Source organism: Gopherus evgoodei, chromosome 3, assembly GCF_007399415.2.
Source record: "Gopherus evgoodei ecotype Sinaloan lineage chromosome 3, rGopEvg1_v1.p, whole genome shotgun sequence".
Classification (NCBI taxonomy): Eukaryota; Metazoa; Chordata; order Testudines; family Testudinidae; genus Gopherus; species Gopherus evgoodei.
In genome coordinates, this window is record NC_044324.1 from 163,522,746 (window position 1) to 163,537,599 (window position 14,854).

At 45.4% G+C, this 14,854-nt stretch overlaps 1 protein-coding gene across 1 annotated transcript; it reads right to left on the bottom strand.

Moving 5' to 3' along the window:
- Positions 1 to 1,138: 1,138 nt before the first annotated feature.
- On the bottom strand, positions 1,139 to 12,530 carry KCNK16 (potassium two pore domain channel subfamily K member 16). The gene is made up of 5 exons (XM_030557280.1): positions 12,318 to 12,530; positions 6,337 to 6,451; positions 5,536 to 5,702; positions 3,261 to 3,426; positions 1,139 to 1,356 (listed from the first exon to the last, which is right to left on the bottom strand). The coding sequence occupies exons 1-5, from the start codon at positions 12,528 to 12,530 to the stop codon at positions 1,139 to 1,141; spliced, it is 879 nt and encodes a 292-aa protein (XP_030413140.1).
- Between the last annotated feature and the right edge of the window lie 2,324 nt (positions 12,531 to 14,854).

A 14,854-nucleotide genomic window follows, 5' to 3' on the forward strand; every position in this document is an offset into this window, starting at 1 on the left:
TACAGAAGTAGCTTATGACATAATGGTTACAAGCATATCTGTAGAAGACGTTCTTGATTAACTCTTTATAAAGTTTGTTGTATGTGGGACCCATATTTCTATGTTTCAACAACAGGATCGTTCCACACGTGTGGCTTTTTTTTGCATTACCACCTCCTTGACTGATGTAAGAGCTGTTACTCTTGGCTGACAACAGTTGTGAGAAAATCAGACTCCTTGTTCTCACCAACTAATGCCATGCATGTAACAGAGAGCAGGATTTGGAATGGGAGGAGTCAGCCAGTTTTGCTTAGGTCTGAATGGACAGTACCAACTTCACATAGTCCATGAGAGTTTCTTAATGAATGGGCCCAAAGCAGGTACCACACATTGGCAGAGGATTTCTGAACTGGCAGGAAATAAGGACGTCTGCTTGCATCAATAGTCACTGAGCAAGGGACTGGTATTATCAAGGGACTTGGGAGATCAGGATTTGGTATCAGATGCCTGTTTATTCCAGATGAAGTTCTTACAATGCAGACAGCTCTAAAATGGACACAGTGTTTCTAAGCAATTTTAAGGAGAAGCTTTTCAGCCCAGATGGACAATGATAGAAATGTAACCACTGAACATATAGGACAAAGTCTGCCAAGAGGTTTCAGGAAAAGCTTCATTTGATGAATGTGGTTAAACAGGTGGCCAGGCCTGGTCCTGTTTTTCTCATTGTGTCTGCTTGGAAGTGAAATTCAGCTCAGCTCTCTTGATGTCAGGTATTCCCACCCTCGCTGTGAGGCAGTCGCTATGGATTTCTGAACGCCAGAGATCAACAGAATTCAATTCCAGTAGCTAAAGATCAAATCAGAGGGATGGTAATTAATTATTTCAGGGGAACTTGCACCAGGGGGTCGTTGAGTGGAAAGTGAATGATGAATACTGGGATGTTTGTTTTACAGTTCCACTCCCTCAAAGGTTTTTATTCAGCTGCTGCCTTTACACTATGAAGGGCTTTCCTTTCTTCTGAAAATATCTTCTCCCTTGGAGATAGTCTGCAACCTGTGGTTTAGAGCCAGCAATCTCTTACCCAGAAAGCTTGATTGGTGTGTATGAGGCAGGAGCAGGGGAGCCTTGCTCTTTCTAAAGTGCTCTCCATGAGCCTCTCTCAGCTCGGTATGTGGATTCTGGGTTGATCAGGGTCATCCTCCATCTTGGTAATGGCTTCTTCTGCTGTGCCAGGCTTGTGCCACTTTAGCTGAAGGAATTTTTCCATCAGGTCAGCTCCCAAGTTAAAGACCAGAGCAAGCCAGGCCAAGCCAAAAACAATCCAAATTGCCGCCAGGCTCCTGTACATCGAGATGTAGTGCTTGTTAGGATCTGTGCCTGGAAAAAACGTGAAACTTAACATGTTAGACTGGACCCCTGGCACTGGCAAACAAGCCAACAGGATGCAAAACACACACAAGCTCATGCAAAGATCTGCTGTGAGGTCATGTGAGCCACACAGATCCCCCACACAAAATCTACTGTATGTGGGCATATGTCCTAGAACAATTCCCATGTTTTTTTGCTCACACCTGGCCTACACTAGAAAATTAACTCAGCATAACTATGTCATTCGGGACTGTGGAAAATATCCACACGTCGAGCAGTGTAGTTAAGCTGACCTAAGTCCCCATGTATCCATCAGAAGAATTCTTCCATCGACCTACTACCACCTCTTGGGGAGGTAGATTACCTATGCTGATGGGAGAACCCCTCCTGTCGACATAGGTAGTGTCTACACTGAAGCACTACAGCAACGCAGCTGTAATATTTTAAGTGTAGACATATCCCCAGTGTCTGAGGTTCGGCTTGGAATAGATGGAATCAAAATTGTAAGGCCCCATCTGCACACAGAACTGCAGCCTGGGAACTTGCTGCTTTATTTAACTGCATCACAACACAGTGAAGGGAAAACTTCCACTGACTGAACAAGAAGTAAGAGTGGCACGGAGCATGGCTCCATCCTAAACTACTCTGGGTAACCCATTTAAGCCTATCATGACCACTTTACTGTACCTGCTGTACATCTAATAAATAGAACAAGAAAGTGATGTGACTGATTTACTCAATTTGTGGCATCTCCATGCAATCAAGCTGTTACTTTCATCAAACTTCAACTAATATGTGGTGTTTAACCTTAACCAGGGCTATGTAAAATTATTCATTCTAGCCTGTGTTGATGGGAAATGACCATGTTATAACCATATATAGAAAGGCATGTTTTATTCTACATCTGGTTCTCTAACATGTTAGAATAATATTTTAGCCACACCCATAGTTTATTACACCCATGTTTTTTTCTGTAGTATGCAGTATGCCTGAGTTCTGAACAGAGAGGATCAGATATTATTTGCTGAATACATTACCAAGCAAATAGTGCCATTTTGTGTATGGGTGTGTGTGTGTCACTGATACCCATATGGCAGTTCTAGTGAATGAACGGTCAGTGCATCAGCTAAGGACCAAATGCATCACTGATCTCCACAGTGTAACAGCCAGGCCTTAAGGCAAAGAGGCTCTCACAATGCACACACAAAACTTCTGGGAAGTGAGGGGAGTATAAACCCCAGAGAAGGTGACAGAACTTATTGTTCTTTCTACACATGTGGACATTCTCTACCTCATATGTTAAGTGTATTGCTTAAGTGAGCTGGTGCAGAGAAAGGAGAAAGGCTCCTCTCTGGCAGTGACTCTAGGGCACAGCCAGTGCCCCTGGGGATTATATGCTGACCTTTGGTACATTTTCTTACAAGGGCCTCTGCTTGCTAATAGTATTCACCCTGTAATTATAATCCCTGGCAGCTCAGTATTAGACATGGCTTGATTCCTAAAAACGTTTGATAGAGTTTCTTGTATAGTCCATACGTGGGTGACACTAATTGGGACTGGATGGTTTGGAGGATTAGTAGTGGGATATAGAGTCTTTCACCTCTATTTCTGTGGATCACTCTAAACCGGGTTGGGAACAGTTACTATCTAATCAGTATTCAGTGTCCTGTGTGAAATGAATTTGGTGGGTCTTAGTCTAGTTCTCAGTGGACAAGAATCTATACTCATCACCACAATTGGCAACACTTAACAGCCTTGTTGGCAGTCTTAGTAGAGACATAGGGCCAGATTCTCATCTACTTATGCCAAACTTGCACTGGTGTAACTCATTAACTTCAGCAGAGTTATTCCCAATTTACAGTGGCCTAAGAACACAGGCCTATAAAGTTCATCCAACCCCATCCCTTCATTACCTACTACATAATCCCCAAATCCAATGGTGCTGAGGGTGATGAAGGTGAAGTAGAAGCCTTCTCCATAGCTCCAGCCTTCTACATAACTGAAGATCATAGGTGGGAATACTAGAAAAAGCAAGGTCCCAGCAGTCAGAAAGAGGGCCAATGCCAGCGTCTGCACTACCTGTAGGAGAGAAGGAAAATGGCAGCTCAGTGGTATTGAGTATCTGTCACGGGGTGGCTAGTGGATTTTTTTTATTGCTGCTGGTTTGTAGAAAGTACAGTACACCACAGAACCCAATTATTGTAGGTATCAGAGGACAAGATGGAAGGGAGAAATGCTCATCCTCTCCCATGAACTGCAGTCTGACCTGGTTATATTGTCTCCCTACAGATACTGAAGCACTTCTAGTAATGGATTCATCAGCAGTACTGCTAGTGCCAACCATTCAAAAATCATGAGTCAGGTCTCAAAAAATCACGAAAGTTTAAAAAAATAATTCATTAGGGGTTCTTTTTATTTGCCTTCTAGTTTCTGAACCTTGGGTGAGCTCAGATCACATTTTCAAACATCTGTTCGCAACCAAGAGGACTAGAAACTAATTTTATTTAAATGAAAGCTGAGATTTTCACATGACTCCAGGAGATGGACCTTTAACAAAAACACCAAATATGTATGGCTTGTGATAAAATGGTGAGAGTTGATAATCATTGACGCCAATGGCCAACAAATACATGACTAATTCTGTGCATGCATTTACCTTGAATGAACTCACAGTCATGACTACTGAATTTGCAAGTCTGAAAGTGTGGGTCTTACTGTCGCTGCCTCAGTTTCCCCCAATGTAAAATAATTCATTACCTATCTTCCAGGGGTGTTGTGAGGATTAGTAAGATAATGTCTGCAGACTGTTTTGAACATAAAAAGTGCTAAGTATTACTATTATTCATTCATTCATTCATTCGGGGGTCTGGGATGTAAGAACTTTATCACACAAACCGATAGGGTAGGGGAAGGTGACTAGCCAGGAATGGCTAGAAAAATAATCAATTAATTTCCTAACGCTAGTTTAGAGCTAACCTATTTTCCTGGACTGTGACTTTCTAAAGTGAATGAGCAGTTAAAGCAGGTCCTAGAGATGAGCGATCCAGAGAGACAGACAGACATAGAGACTCCACTTTGAGAAAACAGAATGTGCCAGAATGGGCCATAGATTTACCAAAGGGCCATTCATAGATCGGGTATCTGAGAGTCTTCTCTAATCTCTCTTTTCTCTGATTTCAGGGGCCAGCCACAGAGCCTTTATACAGAAATATGGAGAACAGATTTTCTCCATTTACCTTGTTTTCCAAAATCTGGATTGACTCAGACTGGGTGACCAACTGACAGGTCTTACCCACAGAGAGTGAATATCTATCTTAATTTAAAAAGAGAGTAAAAAGAGAGGGAAAAGAATTAAGTGCAGAGTTGCTGGTCCAATTGGTGAAGGGATGTCAGATTAGAATGGACCAATAAAAAATGAAATTGTCTTGGCATACAGTAGAACCTTAGAGTTACGAACACCAGAATTATGAACTGACCGGTCAACCACTCACCTCATTTGGAACCAGGAGTAAGCAATCAGGCAGCAGCAGCAGCAGCATTTAACTATGTTAAATGTAAACTATTAAATAAATAAAGGGAAAGCAGCATTTTTCTTCTGCATAGTAAAATTTTAAAGATGTATTGAGTGAATGTTCAGTTGTAAACTTTTAAAAGAAAATCACAACATTTTGTTTAAAGGTACAAACATTTCAGATATCAGAGGGGTAGCCATGTTAGTCTGGATCTGTAAAAGCAGCAAAGAGTCCTGTGGCAACTTATAAACTAACAGACCTATTGGAGCATGAGCTTTCATGGGTGAATACCCACTTTGTCAGAGGTGTTTGTAACTCTCAGGTTCTACTGTAGTTTAAAACTACTACAGGCTGGGCACAGTAGGCTGATTCAGTGCAGCACTTATGTACATACTTGTAGTCCATCAAAATCAATGGGACTTGGGCACATGCTCAAAGTTAAGACCATGCTAATGTGTTTTGGGTAATCAGGGCTTAAGACAGGGAAAGATCGTTTCCTTCAGACAAGAGCAAATTACTTCAAAGTCATCATCTATAAATGTGACGTGTTAACTTCCTGATATAGAAAGGACACATGATTATGATGTCCCAGGACATACACACAAATAGGCAGCAGCGAAGCCTGAGGTGCCACCTATTTCAGAAAACCAATTAGCTTTAAAAATGGACACTGTACCCGAGCACGGCCTGGCTTGTGCACCCATCTCTCCAGAGTGAGCAGGTGTGCGTTGAGTCCTTTCCCCAGCTGATTGAGAAAGGCCAGGTTAAGTGGCACCCCAAACAAGGCATAAAACACACAGAACACCTGCCCAGCCACCGTACTGGGGGCCAAGTTACCGTAACCTGCAGTGAAGGAGAGAAAAAAGGGACAATTACATTAAAAGGCTCTAGAGTTGGACTACTGCCCATGGAAGAACCTCCAAAGGTTTAGAAGGTCAGTTTAGTTCAGTTCCATTGAGGCCCAGCTTATTCACACCTTTCCAGACAGAATTCTGGCTGGAGAAAATGGCACAGCCACTGATTGGGCCCCAAATCTTTGTCACTATCAAAAGAACACTGGACATGAAAAATTATTATTTAAAAATGTCTTATCCTTCCACATTAGGGGTCTGATTTTCAGCTCAGGTCTCCAATTTTGTGATGAATGCAACTAACTTGGTTTGCACAAGCAGATGCAGTACCTGTCTTGCACACACAGCGCAGCCACCCAACCTGCATATGCAAATGAAGGCTTTGCAGTTGCAAAATGGGCATGTGCCCACTTTTGAAGGTGCAATAAGCTGGGTGTGCAAAATGAACATGCAGAATTGGAGACTGGCCGAAAATGTGGTGCTTTAAATAAGCCCCACACTGATACAGACTCTCCTGACAGGTCTAGTCTATCTAGCTGTCACTAGTGATTCAGTCTTTCACAGGACAGTTGGAGGAAGCATCTGTTGTCAGAGGAAGAGGTTAATAGGAAGAGAGGCTGCCTCACCTATAGTTGTGACAACGGTTCCTGCAAAAAAGAAAGAATTGCTGAAGTCCCAGTTGCTGGGGTTGGTAGAGTTTCCTTCTGGGTTAACCCCTTTCTCCCATGCTTCCAGGATGACCTGAAGCAGAAGAAGAGCACAAGACAGACAGGTGAGCAGCATGTATAGGCTCATGATAAAGAGATTGTCAGGTAAAAGAATGGACAGGTGAGTGGGTTGATGGATGTCTCAAGCAAGCTTAAATGTGTAATAAGCAATAGAGTTTCTAGACAGGTTAGAGTTTGACTAGAAGGACCTGATATAGGTCTCTCAGTGGCTCAGCAAAGGCCTGAGGAGTAGAGCAGGCCAGGGGCCTGTGCCCTCCTTGTTGGAAAACAGGAGCACTCAAGTATGAACATTTCAGTAACTTGCTAGAGGATGAAGGGACCATAATAGAGGGGGCACTGAAAGTGCCTGAATTAGGGAAACAATGTGATGCTAAACCATAAAAACAAAGGTTGCTTCTCCTCCATCCCTCCCACTCTCCATCTCATCCCAGGCTTATGTGTGACTCATGCATGTTTGTGGGTGGAGGGGGAGGAGTGGCTGGCTCACCTCTACATCATGAGGGTGAGTTCTGTTTTTAGCTATAACTTCTCAGTATCTCCACCAATCATCTCCAGGCCTTTCCTTTCTGTCTGATAGCCTGGGGATAATTAATGAGACATCCTCTGCTGCTCTAGACTGCTCTCACCTGTTGGGTGTTGAAGTGGGCCGAAGTCAACATGGGCAAAGGGAGTGCAGCTCCCCAAATTCAGTTGTAATATGAAATGTTTTACTTGTCTATCAAAAATCATAGAATCCTAGGGCTGGAAGGGACCTCAAGAATTCATCTAGTCCATCCCCCTGCACTTCTCAGAACTAACTATACCTCGACCATTCCTGGCAGGTGTTTGTCTAAACTGTTATTAAAAACCTCTGATGATGGGGATTCCACAGCCTCCCTTTGAAGCCTATTTCAGCTTCCTTATAGTTAGAAAGGTTTTCTTAATATCTAACCTAAATCTTCCTTGCTGCAGATTAAACCCGTTACTTCTTGGCCTACCTTCAGTGGACATGGAGAATAACTGATCACTGTCCTCTTTAGAACAGCCCTTAACATATTTGAAGACTGTTATCAGGTCCCCCCTTGGTCTTCTTTTCTCAAGATTAAACTTGCCCGTTTTTTTAACATTTCCTCATAGGCCAGGTTTTCTTTTATAATTTTTGTTGCTCTCTTCTGGAATCCCTCCAATTTGTCCACATCGTTCCTAAAGTGTGGCACCCAGAACTGGATGCAGTACTCCAGCTGAGGCCTCACCAGTGCTGAGTAGTGTGGGACAGCTACCTCTGGTGTCTTACCTATAACACATACACTGCAGAATGATTTTAGCCTTTATTGCAACTGCATCACATTGTTGGCTCATATTCAATTTGTGATTCACTATAACTCCTAGATCCTTATATCCAACTGTAGGGGGTTCGGCCAGGGCTCGTCCCCCTCCAGGGCGGCAGGGAACCAGGCCGCCTCGCTACCTAGGTCAAGTGAGTTGGGGAATTAGCCTGGCTGTGTGGCAAACAGGCAGGGGCTCAGGCCCTCAGGCAGGGGCTGAGCGAACAGTTCAATAACTCAGGTCCTGGGTCAGGGCGGGGCAGTAGAGAGTCTGTAGCTCAGGCCCTCAGGCAGGGGCTGGGCAGACAAATAGGTTTAGGAGGCCCAGGTCCTGGCTCTGAATGACCTGGGAGAGGGGGAGCCTGACACCCGCATATTGGGTAGCAGGGGGGACACAGGCCCTCTCACTCCACTGCATCCCAGCCCGGGGCCCTAGCAGTGGCAGAAGACCCGCTGCTGCATCAGTGGGGATCCTGGCCACAACACACTGACGGGTTCTGGCAGTGCTGCAGCCAGACTAGGGTCGGCTGCCCCCGAGCTACTTCCTACCTCCCCCTCTAGAGGTACCTGCGTCTGGACGGAGTCTTCCAAGGAATCAAGCACCATGGGCTCTTCTGGGTACCTGGCGAGCGGTAGGCTTGGCAGCTCCTCTGGGTAGCTTGCTACAGGGAGGTTTACCAGCTTCTCCGGGGTCTGGTCAGCATCTGGCCAGTCCTTGGGTCAACCACAAATTGCAGGAGTCTCCCAACTGGGAACCTGGCCACAGGCGTCTGGCTTCTCCAGCAGCCAGGCCTCTAGTGAGCTCTGGGGTTGGGCTTTTGTACTTCCTGTCCTGCTCCCTGACCTCTGGGGGGTGGGCGCAAGCTCCACTGGCTCTGCCCATTTTGGCATCCGGAAGGGCTCGTCCCCCTCCGGGGCGTCAGGGAACCAGGCCGCCTCACTACACCAACTAAATGCCTCTGGGTGAATAGAATGTTGCCTGGCTGCTGTAATATTCCCTCCACAGGATGGTGGCATCTGTTGGAGTTGTGAGGACCTGTTCTATTTTCCTCTCTTCACTTTTGAGCTCCAAGGTCCTGGCCCTCACCCTTCCACCAGGTGACTGAATGAACCTCATTTGTGCACCCACCACCCTGCTCTTTAATCAACAGAAAGGGTTGCTTCTAGAGTGACACAAGACCTAGAAGAGCGGAGTGTGTGGCCCTGATAGCCATCTCAGCCTCAATGACCCAACAACCAGGAGATCAGCACTAAAGGTTGGGGGATGCTCATTCAAAACCAAAACCCTTGACTGCTGCTGGGACATTATCTTTGCAATGCCTCATTCCAGGGCAATGTGGATTGCACTGCTTCTGAAATGTTAGCTGATCTGATGCACACTGATAACACAACTTTTGGTTGGTTGGGGTTTAAAACCTTACATTATTCTTTCAGTAACAATTCTTACAGCATCTGGGAATCTGCAAAGAGCGTGAAACCCATCAGTTAAGACTGTTGTGCATCTGGCCACATTCGATTCCTTTATAGTAGCACCAGTCATGCTTCTCTCCCTTCTACTACCAAATAGCTTTAAAAACCTCTTCTGGGAGTTTGACAAATCAAACTATACAAAATGATTGCTGTGTTTTTAAGTGAGAATGAGGAGAGAAGAATGAAGTTTCAGACTGCACTGAGGTACAAATCTCAGTCCTTTGCCACTCAGAATGCCTAAAAGAACCTCAGGTCTAATCCATGGTCCACAAGGAGCAACTCTCCATTCTCTGCAGTTCAAAGTGCAAATGCTCTGAAGTATAATCTCCACTAAACTGCACATGCCGTGCAGAAGGAAAATGTAATGCATTTTTAAAACACCTTTTAAATACTCCAGCCATAAACACCATCTCTGGACCGTCACACCCATATCCTGACACTGTGGACCATATCTTCCAGTGGGGTTTGTCTGCTTTGTGACTCAACGCTAGCAGGATCTGGCTGTGCCGTCGACATATCCAGACCCAGGCAGATCATTCCAGCATAAGAAGGATCCTCTGGGACAAAACGTTAGCAGAATGGCTTCTACTGCTTCCCACCCCTGATGCTGGTGTAGTGGGATATGGCTGGGGAAAAGGGCTATAGCTGGTATTCTCCAATACTGCACCAATCTATCACTGCCTTTTTGGTTCTCTTGGGACCATTAGCACCCAATGTAAATTAGAGAGCCCTCTGCAAGGGGACCAGCCCTGCATAGAGCTATCACAGGAGCTGAAGAGAGCAAAGGTGAACTTTATACCACTTTTTATTCCTTCCTCCCCACCTGCACTGCATTCTTCTTAGCCATCGCCAAGGGTTTGGCCCTGTGTGTCAGGATTGATGTTATCTGACAAATGTCTGGAAGCGTGGGCCTGGGCAGCAAAGTGACTGTAAAAATGGCTCCTCTTTATGCAGCTATTTTGCTTCCTGTCTGTATCTAGGGTCAGCTCTACTTCATTTTCTGAAATATGTTTTTACCAGAGATGGGCCCAGATCACAAAGTTTTATGTGAAATTCCTGATGTTCCAGGCTGCTCAGATCAGGCCCATCTCAGTGTTTCTCATTCTAGCCCTGCAGAGCCAACACCGCTAATGGAGATGGAACAACAGGAATCTGCTTCTTGAAGAATCAGCTCAATTGTTAATGGAGGTCAAGTCCAAACACAGTTACTGGAGATAATCTATGAGCCAGAAGCAACACTAACTTTTGACTCTCAGAACCCAGCGGGTGGATTTGCAGGGCTGGGAGTCAGAAAGTCCAGTTTTTCAATTTAACTGAGCAAAGCCGACACCATGACACTGGCACACAATAAGCACAGAGCTGCAACAATGCCTTTTACACAGTCACTTTTCAGAGTAGCGCAACACTTTAGATTGGGTAGACGGGCGTCTCATGATTGAACAGGTAGACAATAAAGACTACCGACCGGTGATGGTTTCTTAGCTGTGCTCTCAGAGCTAGGGATTCCATTTTGGAAGAGTTTTATTTCTTCTTATTAATAATAGCTGGAAATGTGTCTAAAAGGCATTGTGACGGATGACACACAGTTCTCTGCTTGTCCTTCACAGCTCTTCCTGTGATCTAGTGAGTTGTTTTTGAGGGAGTTGTTTCAAGTCTGATACATGATAGCTGATACTTTGGTGCCCTCTGCTGGTTCTGGCCAGAACAGCTAGCAGTTGAAACATTCTATGTATTCAATACAACTAGAGGCTCAGCAAATTTCTTCTTTCTATGACACCAGTGCAACCCCTTTCTTTTTAATATAGTTCTCTTGGTGTAAGACAGGAGAATTTGGCTCTCAGGGAGCTTCCTAGGTTATTAGGGACTGGACTAAATAACACATTAGCCCTATGAAGATATCCCAATTGGGCATAGTGCTGGGAGTCATCCTCTCTTCGTATCTGGGCATCAGGGCTCTCTTCTCTGTCATATTCCGTGCAGTGCAAAGCACTCAACAAGTAATACATTGCAGTATTTGTAATTACCCAGCAGCCCTAATGGACCAAGGTTCAGGCAGAATCATTCACTTCCTGCTACCTTTGTGATCTGTACTTCACTCTTCTATCAAGTTCATCTACTGTGCCTGTCAGGCTTTTTGTTGATCTGGAAATTGATCAGTGGAAACCCATCAGACCAAGAATACAATGCAAACTGGCATCCTGTTTGGAGTAGTTTAATGGCCTTACTGAAACAGTTAGCAGAAGGAAAGGCTCCCAGTCTGCTGCTGGAGAAATTAGAAGCATGAAGAAGAGCTCTGATTGATTCAAGGATTTCTTATTGCCCTGTTATTGCATACTACAACCAAGGAGCACAGCTTTCAGTAACCTTAGAGGGTACTGCAACTGGCCTTGAACCTGTTTTAAGTTTAAAACCCATTTATTTTGAGTGCACATTGGACCAGATGCAAATACATGTTATGTTGGTTCCTCTAAATGACAAAGTAAATGTGTTTAAAGATCTCACTGTACATGCTTTCACTTCTGCAGACCTGGTGTCAAATACTGCCTGAGGAAACAAATGAAATGGAGTTTACGCATCTTAACCTGGTACCTTGTGGACCTTTATCCACTCGCCAAAAACACAGTATGATATGGCATAGCTCATGGTATTTGAAAGGGGTAGAGCTGGAATAGCAAGGGGTGCTGCTGGACAGGGTCCAGGCAGAGATGTGCAGAGACGATACAAGTCTGGGCTGAGGTGCATTGGCAGAGCTGCCTTTCTTTCTTAAGGTTTGCAATAGTGTTTATCAGTGCAGTACCAAAGGGCTGAGCTGGGCACAGGACTGGGAGAGGGGAATTATGGTGAGGCAGCCCTCAATTGCATCAGCAGAAGTGTGTGTTTGGGGAGCCTCACTGTGGAAAAGGCAAGACATGCTGTAGGTCAGGACTGAGGTGAAATGGCAGAACTGTGTGGAGGGAGCTTGCATAGCATCTGCCTTTCTTTAGACGGCTAGTTCTTTAATTGCACAGATGTTAAATCAACCTACTCATTTTTAGTAAAAATGGATAAACCCTCCAGGACCAAACTAAGCCTTGAGCTCAGAGCTGGGCAGCCTGCTCCTCTTACCTGCACAAACTGCTCCAGGGCTTGCTTGTCCAAGCACGTGTAGTTCTGCAGGAACTTGAGTTTCTCCAGTTGGAATTGGTCCCGAGACTGGGCCTCTGCCTGCTTCTCCAGCAGCTGGAACACCATGGCCCCCAGGAGGAGGTAAAAGAGATACCCCAGCACCAGCACCAGAGTCCAGTTGATCCGTCTGCCGCGCACCACGAGGTGGGACATGCTGCTGCTGTGAGGTGGCAGGCAGCTTTCCCTTCTGAGCACTCACTGGGTTAATGTGCCACGAGGCACGCTGCCCCCGGCGCCGAGGAATCACACGGTCACAGTTCCAGCTATTGCTGCAGAGAGTCTGTTTAAACAGCTTAATGGCATCAGGCCTGTATGAAATGAAACGAGTGCAAACAGCATTCATCTCCCTGCATCTTTTCTTCAGCCAGGAGTGAACTAACTGGCGAGCCCTTGTGAGGTAACATGAATGTTAATCAGAATGCTTTACCCTTATAAAGTATCTTTTCCTCCAAGAATCTCAACAGGTGTTGCAACTCTTGATGACTGAAGCTTCACAAAACCCCTGCACTCTCCTCATTTTCTAGAACGGGGAACTGAGGCCAGAGGTGGTAAGTGACTTACCTAAAGTCACACAGTGAGTTGATGGCAGAGCCAGGAAGAGACTCTCAGAGTCTTGTCTCCCAGCACCTTGCTCTAACCACTAGACTTCAGTACAAGGCAGCGCTATAATCTCTCTAGTTAGAAGACACTCCCCAGAACAGAGAAGAGCATGGAGCTGAAGGCATTGAAAAGTCAGTAGCTGCAGGCTGTACCATACAAACATTGGTGGCATCATTGAACACAACAGGATGAAGCTCAGAAACATCCTGAGTAAAGCTTGGTCACAAAGTGGAGCGTCGAGCAAGTTCAATCCTCTCACTGCCTGGCTTGCTGGTTCCAAACTCTTTATCTGTGGACTCCACACCTGGAAAAAGCCCTTAGTCTGTAGCTTTAGGGAATGACTCACTCATCTTTGCTGCTGCCGCTCTCCAGGTTGCCCTTTTAATCCAAATGCACAAGGAGAAGGAGGGCTAAAGGTTAATCGTTAGCTAAAACAGTCCCACAGACTCACTCACGGGAGTCTTAATGATTTTCGTGCAGTGGAAGGGAGCTCGAGTTTTGTATTTTACAGGAGGAAGAGCCAATGGTATATTGGCCAAAACGTGTCTGAAAGAAAACACAGCCAAGGCAAGGAAGCCATGTCTGGTGCTGTGGTTTTGTTATCAAATCTCCTTCCTTTTCAAATGCCCTGGATAATGGTTTCCTTCCTTTGCTTAGTGTGTAGGGTTTTTTCACCAGGCTTGAAATGGTGCTTGGGGAAGTAGACTAAAGGCTGTGACGGGTCATTTCCACTTCTGGGAGAACCTTTACAGGCTTCATTTGAACTGTTGTTTGTAAGAGCCAAATCCTATTGTCTAATGTCAGAATGAGGGTTTGCTGACTGGCAACAGACTGGGTGTAGCTCAGCCTTGGAAGCACCTCTTGGACTTGGCTCAGAGCATAAGTGGCTTTGTTGCTGGATGGGTGGGAGAGGAGGAGGGGGCCTGGTAGAGAGGGTTAGAGTCTCAGTTCTCTGGTGATTCCTCAGCTGAGGAGAGGGAGAGAGAAGCCAGATGCTGAAGTGAGACTGATATTGTTAAAACACAACGAAACCTCCCAATGAAATGGTAAAGCAAACTGGTCTACAGACACTGAACCACTAGCTTGCTCCACCGCGGGAGGCAGAACTTCTGGTGGCTACAGTAAGGGCCAGAGCTTAGTCCTAGAACCCACAGCAACAACTGCTGTGTTTTATCTGCTTGCACAGGAGAGAGGTACAGCACATTTGCTATGGATTGTGGGGGATGTTGTACACACATGGCCTAGGAGCAGAGTCTGTGAGAGATTGCCTGTCAGAGTGGCTGCAAAGTACTTGCTACAGCAAATATGCAGTGTCTGATAACTGGGCTCTTTCACTTCAACTGTGCAGGAGCTGGGCTCTCTCACTGGAGGGGCCCTTGCCTCTGGGAACTCTTCCTCTTGGCAGAGCCATCCGAACCTGAAGTTAGCAGCTTTCTGGGATTGCTGCAAATCCATTTATTTTGCTGAGCATTTGATGAACTGGGTTAAATTCCCACAATTGAAGGAGAAGTCATGGTGAAATGTGCTTCAGAAATTAGTTAAATGAATGACTAATGAAACAAATGGTCGACCCAACCCAGTCTAGAACCTTTCTTCGGTTAGAAAGAGTTCAGAGATGACAATGACCCATGTTCCCCTCCTGATCCCCAACAGGCCTCCGCTTCTTTTCAACAAGGGGGCCCAATTATCAGACTTCGAAGCCTAAATCAATATGTCCTGGGTGAAACATCTGGCGATGCTGGTGGAGGAAAGAGGGTCGCATGAGAAGGAAAAGTCCAAATAGGTTTGGCTATTTTGGGTGAGAATCTTAAGTGTCTGGGGCTTTGATAAACTGAACCTCCAAATTTGTTGAGGTTTGTTCATCACAATACATGAAA

Coding starts and splice junctions, on each gene's coding strand:
- KCNK16 (XM_030557280.1), bottom strand. CDS start 12,530: ATGTCCCACCTCGTGGTGCGCGGCAGACGGATCAACTGGACTCTGGTG. Junction 3,427..5,535: donor ACAAGCCAGGCCGTGCTCGG/GTACAGTGTCCA, acceptor TCTCTCCTACAG/GTAGTGCAGACGCTGGCATT. Junction 1,357..3,260: donor ATTTGGGGATTATGTAGTAG/GTAATGAAGGGA, acceptor CGTTTTTTCCAG/GCACAGATCCTAACAAGCAC.